This window comes from Lepisosteus platostomus, chromosome 22 (assembly GCF_059453375.1).
Source record: "Lepisosteus platostomus isolate fLepPlt1 chromosome 22, fLepPlt1.hap1, whole genome shotgun sequence".
NCBI lineage: Eukaryota > Metazoa > Chordata > Actinopteri > Semionotiformes > Lepisosteidae > Lepisosteus > Lepisosteus platostomus.
The window spans coordinates 11817733-11836090 of record NC_142632.1 but is presented as its reverse complement, the minus strand read 5'-3'; the positions used below and the strand labels follow the sequence as shown (position 1 = coordinate 11836090).

At 37.1% G+C, this 18358-nt stretch overlaps 2 protein-coding genes and 1 long non-coding RNA gene across 27 annotated transcripts in view; 1 reads left to right on the top strand and 2 right to left on the bottom strand.

Annotated features, from left to right (window-relative positions):
* The window catches only part of mrps23 (mitochondrial ribosomal protein S23), a 63412-nt gene extending 46826 nt beyond the window's left edge, over positions 1-16586 (top strand). The window contains exons 6-7 of one of the 2 annotated variants that reach the window (XM_088615754.1): positions 7304-7349; positions 15971-16586. In XM_088615754.1, the coding sequence (XP_088471880.1) occupies positions 7304-7349; positions 15971-16053 (129 nt within the window). In that variant the 3' untranslated portion in view covers positions 16054-16586. Of the gene's footprint in view, positions 1-7303; positions 7625-15970 lie in introns of those variants that run through there. The other variant, XM_088615753.1, reaches the window with a different exon arrangement.
* Positions 1-18358, bottom strand: part of msi2b (musashi RNA-binding protein 2b) — a 249468-nt gene that overhangs the window by 16188 nt on the left and 214922 nt on the right. For 9 of the 24 annotated variants that reach the window (XM_088615733.1, XM_088615730.1, XM_088615729.1 and 6 more), the window contains 2 exons: positions 10627-10803; positions 3039-3247 (listed from right to left, as the gene is read on the bottom strand). In XM_088615733.1, the coding sequence (XP_088471859.1) occupies positions 3039-3247; positions 10627-10803 (386 nt within the window). The remainder of the gene's footprint in view (positions 1-3038; positions 3248-10626; positions 10804-18358) is intronic. The other 15 variants (XM_088615734.1, XM_088615736.1, XM_088615739.1 and 12 more) reach the window with 4 other exon arrangements.
* LOC148643478 (uncharacterized) lies at positions 5315-10614 on the bottom strand. Its single transcript, XR_015929011.1, has 2 exons — positions 8315-10614; positions 5315-8186 (listed from the first exon to the last, which is right to left on the bottom strand). It is a non-coding gene; the product is annotated as an uncharacterized LOC148643478 (long non-coding RNA).

Here is an 18358-nt window from a genome sequence, read left to right as displayed (position 1 = left end):
AAATTAAATTCCAGCCATTCACTTCCAACCTAATCTGAGACTCTTAACCTATTACAGAGGGTTTTTATCTCTGCTAATATTAACAAGAAAGTGTCAAGACAGACCAGAAGGACAAAAACAAAAGTAAAAGCATTAAAACTAATAAAATCTGAAAGACCTTTGAGATTGCTCCTGTGCTCAGCTGGGATGGACATTTATAGAATGAATACTCCTTTGAAGATGAATCCTCATAGGCTGCTTTTCAGCAATGAAACCAAGTATAAGGGCTTGTGGTTACAAAGAAGACTATAATCTGTTAGCTCCTAAAGTTTAATGGTATTTTCGCTACATTTATCAATAATATGAAAGGAATCATTTTAATTGTGTATAATTTATTTTTAATGTCTTTCTGAGAATTTCTGCACATGCTTGTACTTAAAAAAGAAAGATTATAGTTTCTAAAGATTAGCACAGAATTGTAATGTGTTTAGTGTTGTCAAATAATTTCTTAGACTATGGATTTGTCTTTGCTAGTAAGAGATGCAGCAGTTCTCCTATATTAACCTAACTGGATATACTGACTTTCTTTATACTCCGACTAAAAATGTTGTCTGTAATGGGTTTAATTTCAACCATATTATGCATTATTCAGAAGCATACATATCTTGTTTTCAACACCTGGAAGTTAGAAGTTCTTCCTTTGAAAACTGTCACAACTTTCTTCTTCACTAAATTATTTCCAGAAATAATGAATAGTCCATCTGTTTTGTGAAAACACTCTTGTGGCAATATTCAGAGAGATTTTTAAATATTGTTTTTATCAGATATTCATACTCTTCCAGTAAAAGGATCAGGACTGTGCAATATTACAGAAAGCCAGTGTTTAAAATAACAATGGCTCTTATTCAGATATACTCTACAGAAATACCTTGAAGTTGGTTTTTGAAGTTCAGATGGTAAGAGAAATTCTTTTTCACTGAAGGCTGGACGACAGTTGGAATTAAGGTCATGAGTGTCTATCTCTGTCTGTTGTGATAAAGCTCTGGTTTCATCTGTCTTCTAACTTATTCATATGATTCACAAAGTTTAAAAGGAGCATATATAATGGATCTCTGTGGATTAAAAAGGTTTGGAGGCACTACATTCATATGACTATATTTTTATGGGAAATTTGTATTTATTGTGGATGAATAGAAACCTCTATAACTATCTTGTAATCGAAAATTGTACCTAAGGTAAGGCTAACCTAGTTTTCTATTTTCACATATATATAAAAGTACTAACACTGGATTTGGTACCCTGCATAGATAATCCAAAAAATAAAATGTAGGTTCAGTCAAATAAAAATTATTGGTCTTCCTAGCTAGCCCTATGTGGTAGTAACTGTGTTTACTAAGGAGAAAAGAAAGCCTTTTCTTATAAAAGACCTAGTGGGAAGATTTTGTCCTTCTGGTTGACAATTGGACAAAGGCACATTAGCACATACATTAACTAAAGTCAATCCATACACAAGTTTGCAGCTTCTGAACTGATATGAAAAGGAATGTAAAAATGAAGGCAATGCACACTCATGAGAGCTGAAAAATCCTGAGTGTTGCACAAATCAGCTAATGCACCTGTTAAGCACACCTTTTAGGGGCAATTTCCACATAATTTAACTTTAGACATGCATTCCAATATTGTGCTCTTAATAAACAGACTCTTAAATGCTCCCCATGCAGTACTTTCCACAGGGCAGGGGAAGCACTACTGAAAACAGCAAAAACTAATTTAAGAATCCATTCTGTTTAGCATGAAAATGGATGTAGCCAATTTTTTATTCTATTTCATGGGTCACCTTTAATTTGATGATCCTTATTAACATATTGCAACCTGGGTGTCCTTCTGCCCCCGATAAATTTGTGGTGTGTGGAGCTGAGCTCCAGAGGAGCCTCATTGTCAAGTTTCTAACTTTGATACTGCATTGGAGTCATGCTTGTCACTGGTGACATGCTTCTTCACATTCAGATGGGGAGCAGCAATTCAGATGGTTCGTCAGCTTTGGTTGCAGGCTGACGTTTTTGTGTACTTCTCAATTCTTTAACTTTGTATAACAGGCAATATGGCTGATATAGATGAAAAATTTAGAAACTCCTCTTTCCAACTTTTCTATTGTACCCTTTTAAAACTACATGAATGATCTTTTTTTAAGTTATCTTCATTACAGAATATTGTGAAAGCATATATTGACTTTATCTGCACCTATTTTTATCTACCTGTTTATATTCACTGAAGTGCTGGGTAATCGTTATGCATTTCCATATATAGTTCCATATACCGTATCTCTCTGATTCCTGTGTTTATTTGATATGATATTTTTACTAAACATTTTTTCAAGGGCATCATTCTGTGACAACCGCATGTACTTGCGGCTTTTTTTATTCTAGTTTAATTTGGGTCTCATTAAATTGGGGGCCAAGTTACCTTACATTTGCAATCTAGTGTATGAAGGACAGGATAACATCAGCAGAAAGCATAAACCTTTGTTTTTTAAAGGTTTGCATACACCTGAGTTCATCATGGCTTTGTCCAACAGGTGACAAGGGTGACAAGCTTAGGAAGGCCAATAAAAAGAGAACACTACTAGCAGTGTGGATTTAGGGAATTCCACAAAGTGTTCAGCCAGGTTAACTGAACTTAGTTATTATTGGCTCTTACAAGCAAGACTTTTCTTAGTATAGGTCTCAAGTATAATAGAAAGAATAATATACTACTTTAGGTTGAGTCAAAGACTCTTAAATAACCTTTAAATATGGGATGCATTTACTTTTTCGAAAAGAAATGCTTGTGATCTCATCACAGCACGTTTTCCTTCAACCGTAGATTAAATGTTGAACATGAAACCATTTATAATACTCCCAGGCCTCATAAAGCCAAAGTCCAAACACACACACGGTGAATTAAGGTGGAGAAAAAGCAGTGTGCATTACCTTGTTCTGTCTCACAGATACACTCTCCGCTGTTAAACACTCTAGGAGGATAAATACAGGAAATGGATCAAGCGGCTACAGTGTACTTACAGCGATGCTGTGCCCGAAGCCGGATCCAGGCTGGGGGCTAGCAGCACTTATGTAGTTACCGACACCGGAATCCTGGCTGGCAGTGCCATACAGGTCAGCCACGGGCCCTGGGCTGTTGGCGCCAGGGAAGCCTCCGGGCCGAGGCGGGTTGGTGCCTGCCGGGGAAGCAGGGGCGCCAAAATTCGGTTGAGCAGTGTAGCTATTCAGGACTGGTGTGCAGAGATAAAAGCTGAGTATGAGCCTAGCATGCACATCACTTCAAAGAACAAAGCCAGACCACTAGAAATTAAAATAAAACAAACTCAGATTTTAAAAAAACAATATATATACATATCTATATCCATATATATACAGATCATCCTAGGCTCGACTTAAAATAAAATAAACACTCAAACCAAGGCCATGCGAAATCAAAGACGGGAGAAGGTATTCAATGAGGTTCAGCCCATACTATTGACTAAGAAGCTTGGAGCCTCATATAGATATATATAGATATATATAAATATATATATAAAAACAACCATTCAACACACTACTTAAAACCAGAGACTGTACGGTGCTCATTTTCACCAAATTGTCACAAAAAATATTTATTTTTTTGACATCTGATTCAATGCTCATGCAGAATAAACAGATCTCTATGTTTTGGCACGTCTAGACAGCATTCACATCCCATGCAAACTACAAAGGAACTAGTGTTAAGACTACACAGAGTGCTGTTTCATTGAGGTTAGAAATGGAGATTATTATTAAGCTGCAGAAATTTCATTCAGGGTCCCTTTAGATGATAAAACGCTTGCAAGTGTGTCAAAGATACTTTTTTTAGTTCCCTTCATTATCATAACTACATGCTTTTGATATTTTTTTTACTTCTTAAGTGCTCTGAGTTTGTACATCCTCAATTATGAATCCTAGTTCATGAAACCCTTTCAGAAATTGCATTGGGGAGTTCTGTGCACCACCCCAATCTAATCAACACCTGTCGTTCTGAGAGTTTTTTTTCTTCTTTAAATAAATGATGGTGATTATCTACCAGTCAGTATCAGGGGCATCAGGCCTAGTTGGTAACTGACAGGAAGGAAATTACTGAAGGTGTCTTGGGTAATGTGTGTAAAAAGCCTTCTTCGTACACTTAGATTTCCCCAGAAAACCACAACTGTTATGATGAGTTATAATCCTTCTACTGATAAGAAGCCATAAAATTAAGCAAATTGGTGGTAACCTACCCTGACACTTCTGGAGCGCTAAGCCAGACATCCTGTCTTAGGTTCAAATCCCACCTCAGGCAGTCACCTACAACCCTGTGACCTTGCTGATGCACTCCGCAAACCGAGTCTCAGTAAGACTAAACTGAAAATGGTAGGGCTCTGGTGAAAATCCCAGAGCAATAACACTGGCAATTAAAAAGAAGAAAAGAAGACAAAGAAAAAACCCTGGGATTCTCTTAATTGGTATAATTGTTATGGACCACTTGAGCCATTGCAGCATTGAGCTTCATAATGACCTTACATTTTTAGTGCTTGGAAGATAAAATAAATAAAAATAAATGCATAAATTAAATTAAGAACTGCAAAGCTTTAAGCCCCCCGACTGCACAGAATTCATCTTTCTTTATGAACAGCACTAAATTGCACTCAGATTAATAAAGGAATATTAAATGGGGCTCTTCTGAAGCCGTCAGCTTTTAGTTTACTTGGATATTCACTGAAGGAAAGACTATTAATGCACTGAATTTGAAAACTCATAAAGCTAAAACACTTATTAAAGCGATTGTGAAAGCAAAGTACTGCATTTTAAAATCCGCAAAACCATATGCAGACTAAATCACAAATGAACCAAGAAATGTACACTGACCTTGTGAGATTTGTCTTAATGAAAAAGAAGTGACAATGCAACAACAAAAGGGATAATTTTTCCATAATTCATACATCTTCCATTGCTTCAGAAATTGAATTAGCCTCTACTATGATTTCAGAAATTGAAGAATAACAAGGAATTATTCTCACCATACACTGACAACCTGCTGATAACAAAACATAAAAAATAAAATAAGAAATAAAGAAGAGGTGCAGTAGACACTTTGTATCTTTATGATTTCAGACTTTTGGTAATTATAAAACAAATGATTTACTACTAGGATGAATAACTAATTATTATTCTTACTATAATTGATCAGCAGCTGGGTTTAAGCTTCACCATCCCCACAAAGTACCCAGCCAGCCTGCTGAAAGGTGCCTGATACAATGACTACTACAGTACATGTTGTGCTTTTATTAAGATACTTGTGTACACATACAAACCAGAAGTAAAACACGTATGGAGTTAAATCCTTAATCATGGCCTGGTGAAGCTGGTGCCTGAGCCTGAATGACAGAGGAGACTTGGGGATTCTCCCCCTCAGACATTCACTCAGTCTACAGATAGAGTCCATACCGCAACGCCTCACGTGCCCCCAAACTCTCAAACCTCGATTCTGCAGTCAGAGAATGTCAGGAATAAAGTGAATGACACAATACTCTGCCATTGTTAACAGTGTATTAAAAAAGCAGAAGAATTCCCTCTGTTAATCTTAATTTTGATTACAATGAAAGAAATGCGTTTAGGCATGCTAGCAGTTACATTTAGCTTGGTTTGGGCGAAGCGGTCAGTAATTCAGCAGGGGTCTACGTGACAGAGAAGAGAAGGAGCAGAGTGAACTCTTGGCTCAGAAGGAGCTGACAGCCATTTGTCACTTAATTTGAGATCCCTGACTGCAGGCACAGGTATGCTCCGATTTAAGTGGGTTTCGAAGCATGTGACAGACCAATAAAACTTAGGAAGGAAGGCTCTCTTTGCTTGTATAAGCCAAAACGATAGCTTAAAAAAAGCCAGTCTGAGTAATTGCTCAGAATCTCATAAAAGTCACATCGCTGGTAAATATCAAGCATTTCCTGATGATTGGTTTCAGCATTCTTATCTTAACTGTGCAGCCCTAATAAGGCTGTGTATTAAGCAATTATTGCTATTTTTAGTTTAAACAGTAATCATTATTTTATAATTGGTAAATTCTGTTGAACATTACAAAGCTCCACTTCCCAACTGAAACAGGATTTATGTTTTATTTAACCCTGGGGCTACACAGCTACTGTCATTAACTTTAACAGCAAAACATGAATTATAATTATTGGGACTGGCTTGTGGAACTGCATTACCAATGTTGTTTTGGCAGGGATTTTCACAAGCAGGTCTCTGATTACAAAGCAACATCAAAACACTGGCAAACCCATAAGATTAATTTCACTAGGCTTTTTTTACCACTAGACTTTTGAATTTAATAGCATTTGCATCTGCAGCAGGAAGATTAGTGAATCTTTATACCTTGCCTGTGTTCTCATTATGTATTACTGATCTTTTGTGGAAGAGAAATTGGAAAGATATAATTTACCACAAAAAAAGTTGGAAATCTGTTTATAAAAGTAGTAAAGTACAATACAAATTCCAGCTGTGTGACAGATTTTCATGGACGCTCTTGTACTGGGTTAAATGGACTAAGGCACATTCCTACTCCAATGCATCAAGTTCAAATACTATTCACGTTCAAATACAGAGATTTCAGACATCACTTGGAAGATGACTTTTTCTGGAAGCCCTTTTAACCATTTGCTCCTACTGCAATATTACTGTATAAACAACATTTAAGAATCCGGACAGAGCTGACACTGTTTGTCTTAAATGTCTTGCACTTCCTGCTGTTTAAAATCTTGTACTGCCCCCCACAGCCAAACTGTGTTTCTGTTATCCTTTGTGTATAATTTGAAACTCCATTACTACATAATTTTCTCTAAAAAAATGGGAAATCTAGAGGTAAAATCGAGTATCTGCTTCTTTTATAACATACAAAACTGCAGCTTTGTACACTGATACCAGGCCAATATTGTGAACATTTCCAATATTTAAAATGTTTTTTAGACTTTTTTTTAGTTTATTTCTTGTTAATTCACTGCCAACTGGAATTAAGACCTAAAATAATTAATACAGTAGTAGTATTTTGATCAGCAAAGTAGGACATGTTCATTGAATGTGAGTGAGAAAATATCAATGCAGGCCCTGAGACAGATGCTGGGATTTCCAGCACTGTCGATTTATACATACATCTTGAATCAAAATATAACTGCAAGCTTTGCGGAACGCATCCAGTCCTCTCCCACAGGAGGTCCGGTAGGTACTGTTGCTGCAGCACAGCTGTTTCTCATGTCAATGTGCCACTCTGGGTCTTTAATTCTCAGGAGGAGTACACAAGACAGAACAGGACAGAAAAGAATATGCCCTGTGGTAAGTCCATCTTCATGTTTGACTGCACAGATATTACAGCATGTTATACCCACTGTGGCCTGTACTGTGAGCAGCACTTGGAGGTTGGCGAAGTACACGAGAGCTGCAGGGTTGCTGGCAGTAACTGGCACTGTATTTAAAACTCAGTGTTGTACCTGGATAGAATTCACAAGACAGTTCACTTCCAGATGGAAACAAATCATACAGACCTGCACAGAGGCGAAAGTACTGCTATATACCATTTAGGTTATCATATTCTTACATTGTCACCATCAATCAATCAAGGTCGGCTTCATAAAAGTTATGCTACAAATGTGGAATAAAAGTCTACTGTAGCTTTCATTGACAGAAATGAGTTTTACGTTGGCTATGCAGAAGAAATATTGCATCTTTGATGTATAAAAGGAGGCAGCTGTCAATCTCTACAGTGACAAGTATTACTCCTCAACTCAGCTGTAACGTGTGGTAGCTAGTCTCCAAAACTTAACAAATAGAGTAATCCATGCCATTTGCACTAGGTGTATCTGCTTCATTTCTAATGACTGTATTGTTTGTTTGTCAGACACCTGGTGTCCTCATTCTATCTCACAGTTCTGTCGATTCTAAAATCCCCTATACAGACTCATTCACTTATTTGCGGCTATTCTTTTTATATACTTATATACTGAATAACGACAAGTGGAACAAAACTATTGTACAAACTACATTTTTCCCCTCTATAATAACAGGCAAGTCTGATTCCTTAATGGGATCAGAAAACAAATTTAAATTTGGTTATTGAGATCTGAATGGAAATGAAAATGTACACTCTAGCCCCCAGAATAGGAGCTGGACAGACTGACATATACACACCTGAAGAAGGCTCCACGGCCGAAACGTTGTGTTCTCTTTCTTCTTTTTTTCAGCATGGAATAAACCTATTACTTGTTCCTTTGCAGCCTACGCATGCTGACGCAGCTACCCACCTGACATATACTGTACTCCCACTCACCAATGAAAATGAGATATGACCTTATTTTCAGAAGGTGGTGTCTTAGGTGTTCTTACAGTAATCACATATTGTGTGCGACTAGGAACAAATAATCCAGAGACAGGACTGAAGTGTTTTTAAAACTGTTCATACTAAATGCAAATACTACAAACTATTCTTCCAGCAAACAGTAAAAACTAAAAGTATCAAGGTTGTCAGCCTTTTGCTTTCCTGTACTCTCCCTAACACAAACAATGTCCAGAAAAGATGATCATTTAAGAGCACAGACGTTTGATGTTAAATGCGATGCCTAACAAAAATACAAGGCAGGCAGCAACCCCAATGCTGGCAAGCGCTTAAGATGCTTGTGTAGGGAAGCTTTAGGTATTTGTCACTTAAACGCAGGAATAAAACAAAAACAAAAATGACATCAATTTTCGGGATGCCGTGCAAGTACAAGGACATTATTTCCAGGTGAAGCATAAAGACAATGCCATTTTAGCCTCCTGATAAAACATATGGAACTTTAGACAGTATATAAGGACCAGAGTGCCTCCTTTTCCACTCATCAATCGTAGCTTCCCAAGCTACCCACACCACCAGTGTTTGAGAGCCCACTGAGTCAGGACCACTGTGAACCTTTGGAGTTAAGAACAGAAGCACTTATGTTGCTCAATAACTGCACAGCCTATGTAACCTACATAACCTCTGTATTGCTCACAGATAAAAAATCACTATGGAACACATTTTGAATGACACTTTCAGCAATTACAATATTCTCTATTTTCTCTTCAAAATATATCTGTTATATTTTTATACCCTTTTCCATTGTTTTGGTAAATGCTGTATATAGAGCCATGTGGCAAAAGTGTGCAAAAATGTCTGCATGTTGTCTCCAGATTTAATACAAGATCAAATGATAACCCTGCATAAAGAGTGAACAAATGCTCACATACAGTAAAGTACATTTTCACAAGGAATTGAAATTGTTCAAGATCCCTTTTATACCTGCAGCTTTCCTGCAGAAGGGTGGTTGTACCTGTTCTGTTAATATCTGATTTCTCAAACAACAGCTACAGCATGAAAGAAGACAGAAAATAAGTGGTATCTATGGATCAGGAAAGGATAACGATCAGCACTTTAACTAATCTGTGTTCCCATTGTCCTGCTGCACCAACCACTACACTGCAAATGCATTTGTGTCTCGTCAAAATGCAATCCAGAAAAATGACAAGACAAAACCAAACAATAAAACCAAAGAATTAACAAAAAAGAACAAAACAGCAATAAGGGGATTTAGCAAATGAAGGGTCTATCCATTTTAGGGGAAAGGAACATTGTGCACAAAGTACACATAAGGAAAACACTGAAAAGAATTAGTTTTCAAGTAACTAATTAGATACCCATGTTTTGTAATGGAGCACTTCATTATCTACTGTGATCCAAAGTCCAATTTCATCTCCGAAAGGTGGATTTTATTTTACTATGTATGTGGTACAACTTCCAGAATCCAGTGACAGCGTCAGTCTGCGTGCTTCACAGATTTCAGCAATGGGTATGTAATACATATACATGTATATCTATATATGTACTGTATATATACATCAGGTGTACTTTTTTACATGGGTGTTCAAGGACAAAGTTTTACCATCAATTATAATTCTTATTACCTCTCTATTGAGAAATTTTATAAATTAGAAAATGTAATTTTATACTTTATAAAACAGAGAATATTTTATAACCTTTATCTTGTTATAACAAGCAGGGGTAACTTTTGATTTGAAATTAGGGGCTTTTATTCTTTCCGTAATAATCTGTCTAATAATTTTGAAACTAATAAAATCTGGCTGCTTTGGTTGAAATGGTGCCAGAATAAATGAAATCAGGAGAGATGAGTGAGCAGTGAGATGAGGCTGCTGTAATATCACACAGCCATTAGAGACACCTCAGTTATTTTACTTTATTAAGTTCAAACACTTAGGTCTCCAAATACCATGGCATTGCTATCACACTGTGTCTAGACTTGTAAAAACTCTGTACTTATCAATGTGTGCATATTCATATACAGTACATATACATAGAAAAATACATATATATACTTCCAAGAGCCAAAGGTTTGCATTAAAACAAAAAAATAAAAAACCCTATTATGCATGCAGTGCATTACAGGTCAACTCCTTCAACTGCAAAAGGATTCTTTTTTAAAAAACGTCTTTTTCAAACTGTAAATTTTACTTAATTACAAGAATAGCTGATATCAATCAATGAAATTACTTTATGAATCAATCAAGGAAACGCAGTACGAACCTGGGCTCTTAAACTGATCCGGGCTGTGCAGCTGATGGAGGGGAGAGTTGCTGGCAGAGGTGGCATGCTCACTCAGCATCTGAGCAGCCTGGGGCCCCAGGGAGCCATAGTCCGCAAAGGAGCAGGGGGGCCCCCGCTGGTCGCTGGGCGAGGAATAGAAACCATAATCGGGGAACCCTGGGAGATACAGTATAGGGGGACTCCATCATTGTGGAAAAACTTTCACAGCAACGTCAAAACTTTCATGGCATGTACTGTAGTAACGCGCACCAGAACCTTTCCTTTCAATTGCCCGCAATACTTGTGTGTGGTGAAGTGACACAATGCAGTTTTGTCCATAACATTAGTCTGATCGGGCAGCTGATGCCCTGTAATGACTTTGCTCTTCAACTGCACATGGTTATATCAAGCAGCACGTTGACAAATCTGACACCGCTGCCACAAGAAACCTCTGCTTTAAATATACTTGGGAGGCTTCTTCCTTCATTCTGGTACAATACGTACCAGCACAAATCGCCAGTCACTTTCAGCACAGGAAAATAAAAAAATAAATACGATTGTGATGTTTTAAAATATATTACAATATATTAAGATGCTGCTTTCTGTGAAGAGTTTGTGGAGGTGGTGCTGGGGTTATAGTGCGCTGTAAGGACAGAGAAGGAGACCCGGTGATGTATCCCTTTCTAGCTCGTCCAGAAAACTACGTTTTCAACTGAAGTCAACTGAAGTTTCAAGGACTATTTCAGGACTGAAATACTGATGTATTTCAAAGAAAAGAAAGTGAAATTTTACATTCTTTCATTCACATAAATCAATAAATAATTTCAGCTATGTGTCCATTAATCCATTCAATTTGCCATAAATGGCTTTTTTTTTTACAGAATTTATATTGGTTACATCTAAAGGTATAATAAGTCTAGGTGGAAGGTGCTCGAGAAAGACTACGTTTATCATCACCAAGAATGTGAAAAGAGGTGCAGAATGTGGAAAAAAAAAAACTTTATACGTTTAACCCCTTACATTCTACCATTTCAAATGTTGTGTCCTATCTGGAACAAAGTGAAATTCGAACACAACTCCACTGCTTTCAAAATGGTAATAGGTTCACAAAGGTACTCTCAGTCATATAGTAACCCTAAGTGTTAAGGTATCCTGAATCTGACGTGCTTATTTCATTTTCAGCTTTTCAAAACCAATTTAGCATCTAAACAATCTCCCTCGTGGCACAGTGGTCCTGCTGAAACAAGACATTACAGTACAATTGTAAGAACTGCTTTTTAACAGTGTTTTTTAAAATAAGTTTCCTTTAACCACAGCATCCTAGCTCACTTTTCTGACACTGGGAAACTTGAGAATTAAGTACCGTGAGCTTACAGGCATACAGTTTGCAATTTATGTGACATTATTTTAGGAATTCCTGTACCAAAAAATGTGATCACACCTCTTATGATTACTGCAGTCAATCCATTCAGTGGAAACTGGGATATATTCCTGCAGTGCAACTGCATTTCTTTTCCATTTCTTTTCTCAAGAATCCCACACCTGGCAATTAATAATAGTCTTTCAGTCCTCCATCTCACACGCATAGAAGAGGAAAGAAATATACAGACTTATAGGCACCTGGAATCTACATGTTATAGTCCTTATTTTATACTGTGAACAAACAGCCCAATGCTCAGTAAATTAATTATATGTGTGTCTTTTCCAACAATGTGCAATGTACATCATAAAACATAAAAACAATCTGTTCCTATGTATAAAGTATGTATAGATCCACATCCATTTGGATATTCCTACACAAAATGGGTATTTTTTTCAGTACATTTAAGAGGAATGCACTTCAGAAAAGCAGTTAAAATGGAAATAAGTTCTTAATTTCAGAGTGGAAGATGTCTTTGCATTTTAAAAAGATTACTACAAGAGGTGGACTGTGAATTTTATTTGAAAACAACCTCTGAAGACAAACTGAACACCACCTATAGCTTAATTTTATACCTAGTGTGAATAAACTCTTTATGGGAAACCATTAGGTCAACATAAAGCAAGAGAGGCTTTAGGTACTGTAGATTACCATGATGGACCAATGTGGACTTTTCTTATTCAAATACAAAAGAAATAAGGTCATCGCCACTGTACTAACACATTATGTGTTATGTTGTTAAAGGTTGACAGTTTCAGTTAACTTAAGAATACTTTATTTTGGCAAAAATAAATCGAAACCGTCGTTGTTCTTTCTCTTACGTTTCATAAGGACTTACAGTTTTTCATAACCCTCAAAAACATACTTTTCTGGACAGAAATAGAATGTGGATTTAGAGTTACACTGGTTGTGGTATTCGGCAACACACACAAAAAAGATAAAAATTGAATCAAAATCAAATTCTGCATTGGATGTGTCTGTACAGTACATCCACACTCATGAACCTGTCAGTCTGCTACTCAGACATCACCTGCCTCTTCTTATACTGGACAATCAATTCAGTGCCTTCAAGAACACTTCTCACTACAAAAACAAAGAGATCCTATTAACTTGCATCAATAGGTCCGCCTTTGCGGGTGGTATAAATATTTCTCCACACATCTGCCGTATTTAAACATGCAGAGAAATCCATTATTTTCCAAAACACATTTTTATTGCAATTATGAGAAAAAAACGGATTCAGTAGTACGTGCTAAGCAAGAGAATATGTGCTAGAGAAAAGGGAAATCACAGGCTTCTTCTAATCCCCCAGCTATTGTTGTTATCATTTCTTTCCTCACAAAAAACATGAAAATGCATAAATAAATATGAAATGCTTGAGCAGTGTACTGCAAACCAGTGATTCATTACTGAAATTACTCCACTCAGGATAAATAATTCAATAAAACAACAATCAAAAAAGCATTATGCTAGGTGTTCACTCTGTCGCTCACACACAAACATCCACGCACCAAAGTTTAAATACTGTAAGTCAGCCCACCAACACCACCCCAAGTCTTTGGCCCAGGTCAAACCATCACTTGGTGTTCAGGTGAAGTGTCTCTGCACCTTCCCTCAGTCACCCAGAGTGGGTTAATACTCAAAGAATAAAAATACACATTACATGCCACCCAAAAGGCAAGAGAACAGAAACAATGCCATATTTAGAACATGTGCTACAGAAAGAGTGCTTCCCTTAGGGAATTTATCATGTCAAAATAATATTAAAACACCAGCTCACATCATTTGCTGTACATATACTGCGAATGGAATACACTGGGGGAAAACATGTTGGAAGAAGCTTATTTTTCATTGCCAGAGGGGAATGCAGCCTCCTGTAATGTGTATAGAAAACTTTATCTGTCCTCTGTAAGTATCGTGGGAGACACAACTTGGGACCTGACAGGCTTATTAATGAATAATGACGTCAAGTGCCTGCAGAATCTACATTCACTGGATGGACTTTATAAACCTCTGGCCCATGTATGGTCCACCCACATTCTCTCACTTTCAGTCTCAGAGACAACTGCTAATGCACAGAGTGGTTCCACTTGCTATTAATATTGAAATCTTCAACGCTTTGAGAAGAACAGAGATGACACCTGTTAAGCCAATGCTGCTGTAAAGAATTTGCAAAACAATCCCAAAAAACATACTTTCTAAACCTAAAGGGAGCCTTACCCATAATGCCTCGCTCTGCTCTGTTCTGTGAGCCTCCACTTCTCTTGATTCAAACCAGTACCCCCTCTCTCTTCCATTATCTCTTTCCTTTGTTTTGAGGCATGGCATGGTACATGCTCTCCCTACTGGTTTCACAATTTCTGTACTCTGTAAATGTACAAAGTCTCATTTATCCTTTCAACATTACTGACACATTGGGATCAGTGAACAACAGAGGTGGTCAATTAAGTCCTCCTAAAAACTGTAAAACCTTAAACTTGAGCACCGCATCTTCAATAGGCCTACATATTGAATGTTGGTCCTGTAGAACTTTCAGCAGCTGTTTCAGACTTAGAAAATACTCCCTTCTATCACCTTCAAACACAATGTGAAATTTTAAAGTGGGACACCATACTTTTAAAGACGCTCATACTCTCTTCTACCTCTGTCGTTCTCTCTCGGTAGAACGTTTCAGAGGAAGCTGGTTAGGCGTTAAAAAAGCAGCAGCAGCCTCTCACAAAAGATACCCACTCAAGCAGCTCATCTTTAATCATTTTTTAAAAAAAAGCACTTAGGTTTAATCCATTTTTGATGTAAGCGCTAATAGCTTGGTGTCCTTGAGGTTCAAAGTGGGTTTCGTGCATGTCTCTAATTAGCCGAGCAAGCAGCCATTCAGCTTCCTCTCATGTTTCTAATTAGATCTTTAACAACAAACAAATGTCGACCTTTACAAAGGCTTTGCTACATTCTCCCCCATTAGTTAAATAGTTGAGGAGGGCTGTGGTTAGAGACTCTCTTTGTCTCTTTTTTTATGTATGCATAATCCACAATCCACCTAGGTGCTATAATGGTGTCTTCCTGTTTTAATCTGCATATTCCATTTTAGGAATAATGAGAACAAGGGGACAGTAAGAAAACAGGAAAAAACACCTGGCAGCTTTGTTTATCTGGCCTGAAAATTAGTCCTCATTTGCACGCATTTTCTGTCTCCATCACACTCGTAAGAACCTAATAAACCCTGATAAAATTACTTTTATTATTCAGGTAGATCATTTCTAATGATAGTGTTATCTGCGTAAAATTATAGAATTCAGAAAAAGCTCTCATTTACTGACTAGCAAGATCATGAATCAGCCATCTGGAAGAATGGAATTGCTTGAACATTTTCCGAGGCTAATTTTCTTTTCTGCGCATGCAAATTATTCACTTTAACCGAGAGAAACTGAGAAATGCTGGTGAATTAAATCATTCTAAACATCAAAGTTGCAGTAATAATGGCTTTCCTCTGATGTTTCTGTAAAGTCTACCATCCTCTCTCAGTCTACCAGCAAGTGGAAACTGTTAATGGCTCTGGGAGATGGCCTGGGGTTTAGATGGTGTGTATTTGATATGTACCTAAAACATGGGCTGCAGTACTTTCTCTGGTCTCAATGGAATACAATTCAATCCACAATTCTTCACAGAATTTAGTAGGAGATATTATTTCCACTTTCAGGTTGTTAAAATGGACTATTTTTTAATTGCATGTTTTTTTATTCAGTGCATCAGTATGAAGATACTCTACAGGTCATGGAGTTTTTGGGGGAGGTGTACCCCCAAAGTCATTCACAGTGTGATGCACAATGTGCAATGTGTGTGCCACTGGATGAAATTCGCTAAATGCAAACCAATATTAAAGATATACAGTAACCAACCCTACAGACCCAATGTTTAATTGCTTTCCAGGGTACATCATGATTGTCTGTGCGGTTGTGTTCTTCATTGTCATCAACCAGAGGAGGGAGGCTGTCTGGGTCCGTTCATTTTGAAGAGGCACTCAGACTCATGGTTCTACTGAGGAGTGGAGTTCAGCTAAGACCCATGTGTCTATTTTTCCATCATAACTTTAATCCCAAAAAGTCAGGAACAACTTCAATGAAAAGTCACAAACTCCATTATAAACCTGCCCATGTGAGCTCCAGGTTCCTTCAACAGCTGAACCTTGAACTCCAATTTCAGGTCTTCAATTTTTTAAAGAAATGGTCATATTTAAATTTTACTATGTGATTGCATTTTGATTTTTACATACATACACTGTAGTGGTTCATGTTGCATTTTATTTTGTGGTTCATTTAAAAATGACACAGGTCTATACTATAATGATAAGCAATAAAATTAGGATAACTTGTGAACTTGAAAATAGTGTAGCTTGTTACTTAATTATATGATTCAATATTTTAAATACACTAAGATACATTGAAAACACAATTCATGCTGTAGTTTCCAATACTCATATGTTATGTGTTTAATTCCTCACAGTACTGTATGGACTTGTACTTTTGTGATTAAATATGCAATGTCAGGGTGCTTCAATGAGTGTTGTGTACACTCCAATGAATGCTGAGAAAAATACTTTCAGGAGTTCCAATGAATACAGAAAACAACCTGAGCTGGACCTCCAGAATTAAAAAATCATTAGATGCATCTGATACATAAACTGCTTCTAACAGTTGCAAGAGCAATAACATATAGAATACTGCATAAACAGAACCTTGTTGCAGAAATGTAATGAAAATCAGAAAATAGAATTATAAAAAAAAACACTTTTTTTAATAATGTTATCCGGTTCCACTCTGTGATCTGGTTGTCCTCCATTAGCAGAAGCAGATGTTTACTGCAGCAGAACAGCTGCCTGACACCCAGATCCCATACTTTAGTGATGCTGTGTGCAGCTGACACAAGACACAAGGCAGCAGATATACTGGAATGCTGTCAATGTCACCATTACGTCCTACATCTGGAAACGTCAAACCCATCGATAAGATGAAAGTATTCAATACAAGCATGACTCCACTGTGTCATTTAATAAGTATGACAAAACTATCATTAACTGTTACAAAAACACAGCAAAGCAATTTGTCAACACAAATTAAAGCTTAAACTGCCAAGTTATTGGCCTTACCAGGCCAGCTGTGTGGTTTTGAGACATGCAAGTCCAACATTAATTGAACAAATACAGACATGTTAATAGAAAGATATGCTAGTGCTCATCTGCATTATTGTTGTTCTGTGCTTCTGAGAGATTTTAAACTATACTTTCTTTTAAAATATGTAAAAAAATTAGACAAAAGGAATAAAGTGTACTTTAAAAAATCTCCTTCCCAGGCATTCTAAGAGTTAAGGGAAAGTAAAAGCTTGCTTTAAAATTGTCTGTTATAAATAATTAGGCAGAAGGCAATGACATTTACAAGTGTTTGCTTAATTGTGTTCTTCTTCCATTCTGGCAAAGAAATACACCATTATTATATGCATTCCCTTAAATTGCATTAGTGCTGTGTATAATATGTCATGGTGACATAAAACTGTTATAAAATCAAAGGCAGAATAGAGATTTTATATGACAATTCTACACTAACAATATTTGGTGCTTCTTATGCTTGTCTTCAATGAGATGTGGCAGCTCCTATGTTTAAAAGGATAATGCACTGTTAGACTCCAACATCTGATGTAACAGGAAAGTTTTCGCCTTTTAGGGACCTCTTTAGGCTGTGAAGCCTTATTGAGATTATTCCAAATCTCATATTACAAAGTATGTTATTCTGCAAATATCTAGCATATTACCAAACATTATGTCTGTTCAATCATCTGTGTGTCATTAAAATAATGAAATAAGTAACAAAGGACAAGCACGGGTTCACTCACTGCCATCTGACACATTCTGCAACTCGCTGTTCGCAATTAAAAACCTGGATTTCCGAGGTTTGGGAATAATGGTGGGAACCGATTCCTGCTCGTGCAAGCCTCAAAACAAGAATACCACCCAATGTCACGAAGGCAATGGAATGGCTACCAGGCAGGGAGAGAAACAGTGCCATTTCAAAGTGTGTGTGAGACTGCTCCAGTTCTCATGATGTTCAGGAGACATACCTCCTGCTGTGAACAGTGCACATCACCGCACAGAGAAATTTCACCACATACTCTGAAACACCGAACAACACAAGGACATGATTTTCACTCAAAGTAAGTGAAAGTACACTAAGTGAAACTTTTTTCATCTGAACTGGCAGACAAGAAGGGTACAAGAGTTCAAGTGCACCATATACATACAGTATAGATGAAGACGGCTTTATAACA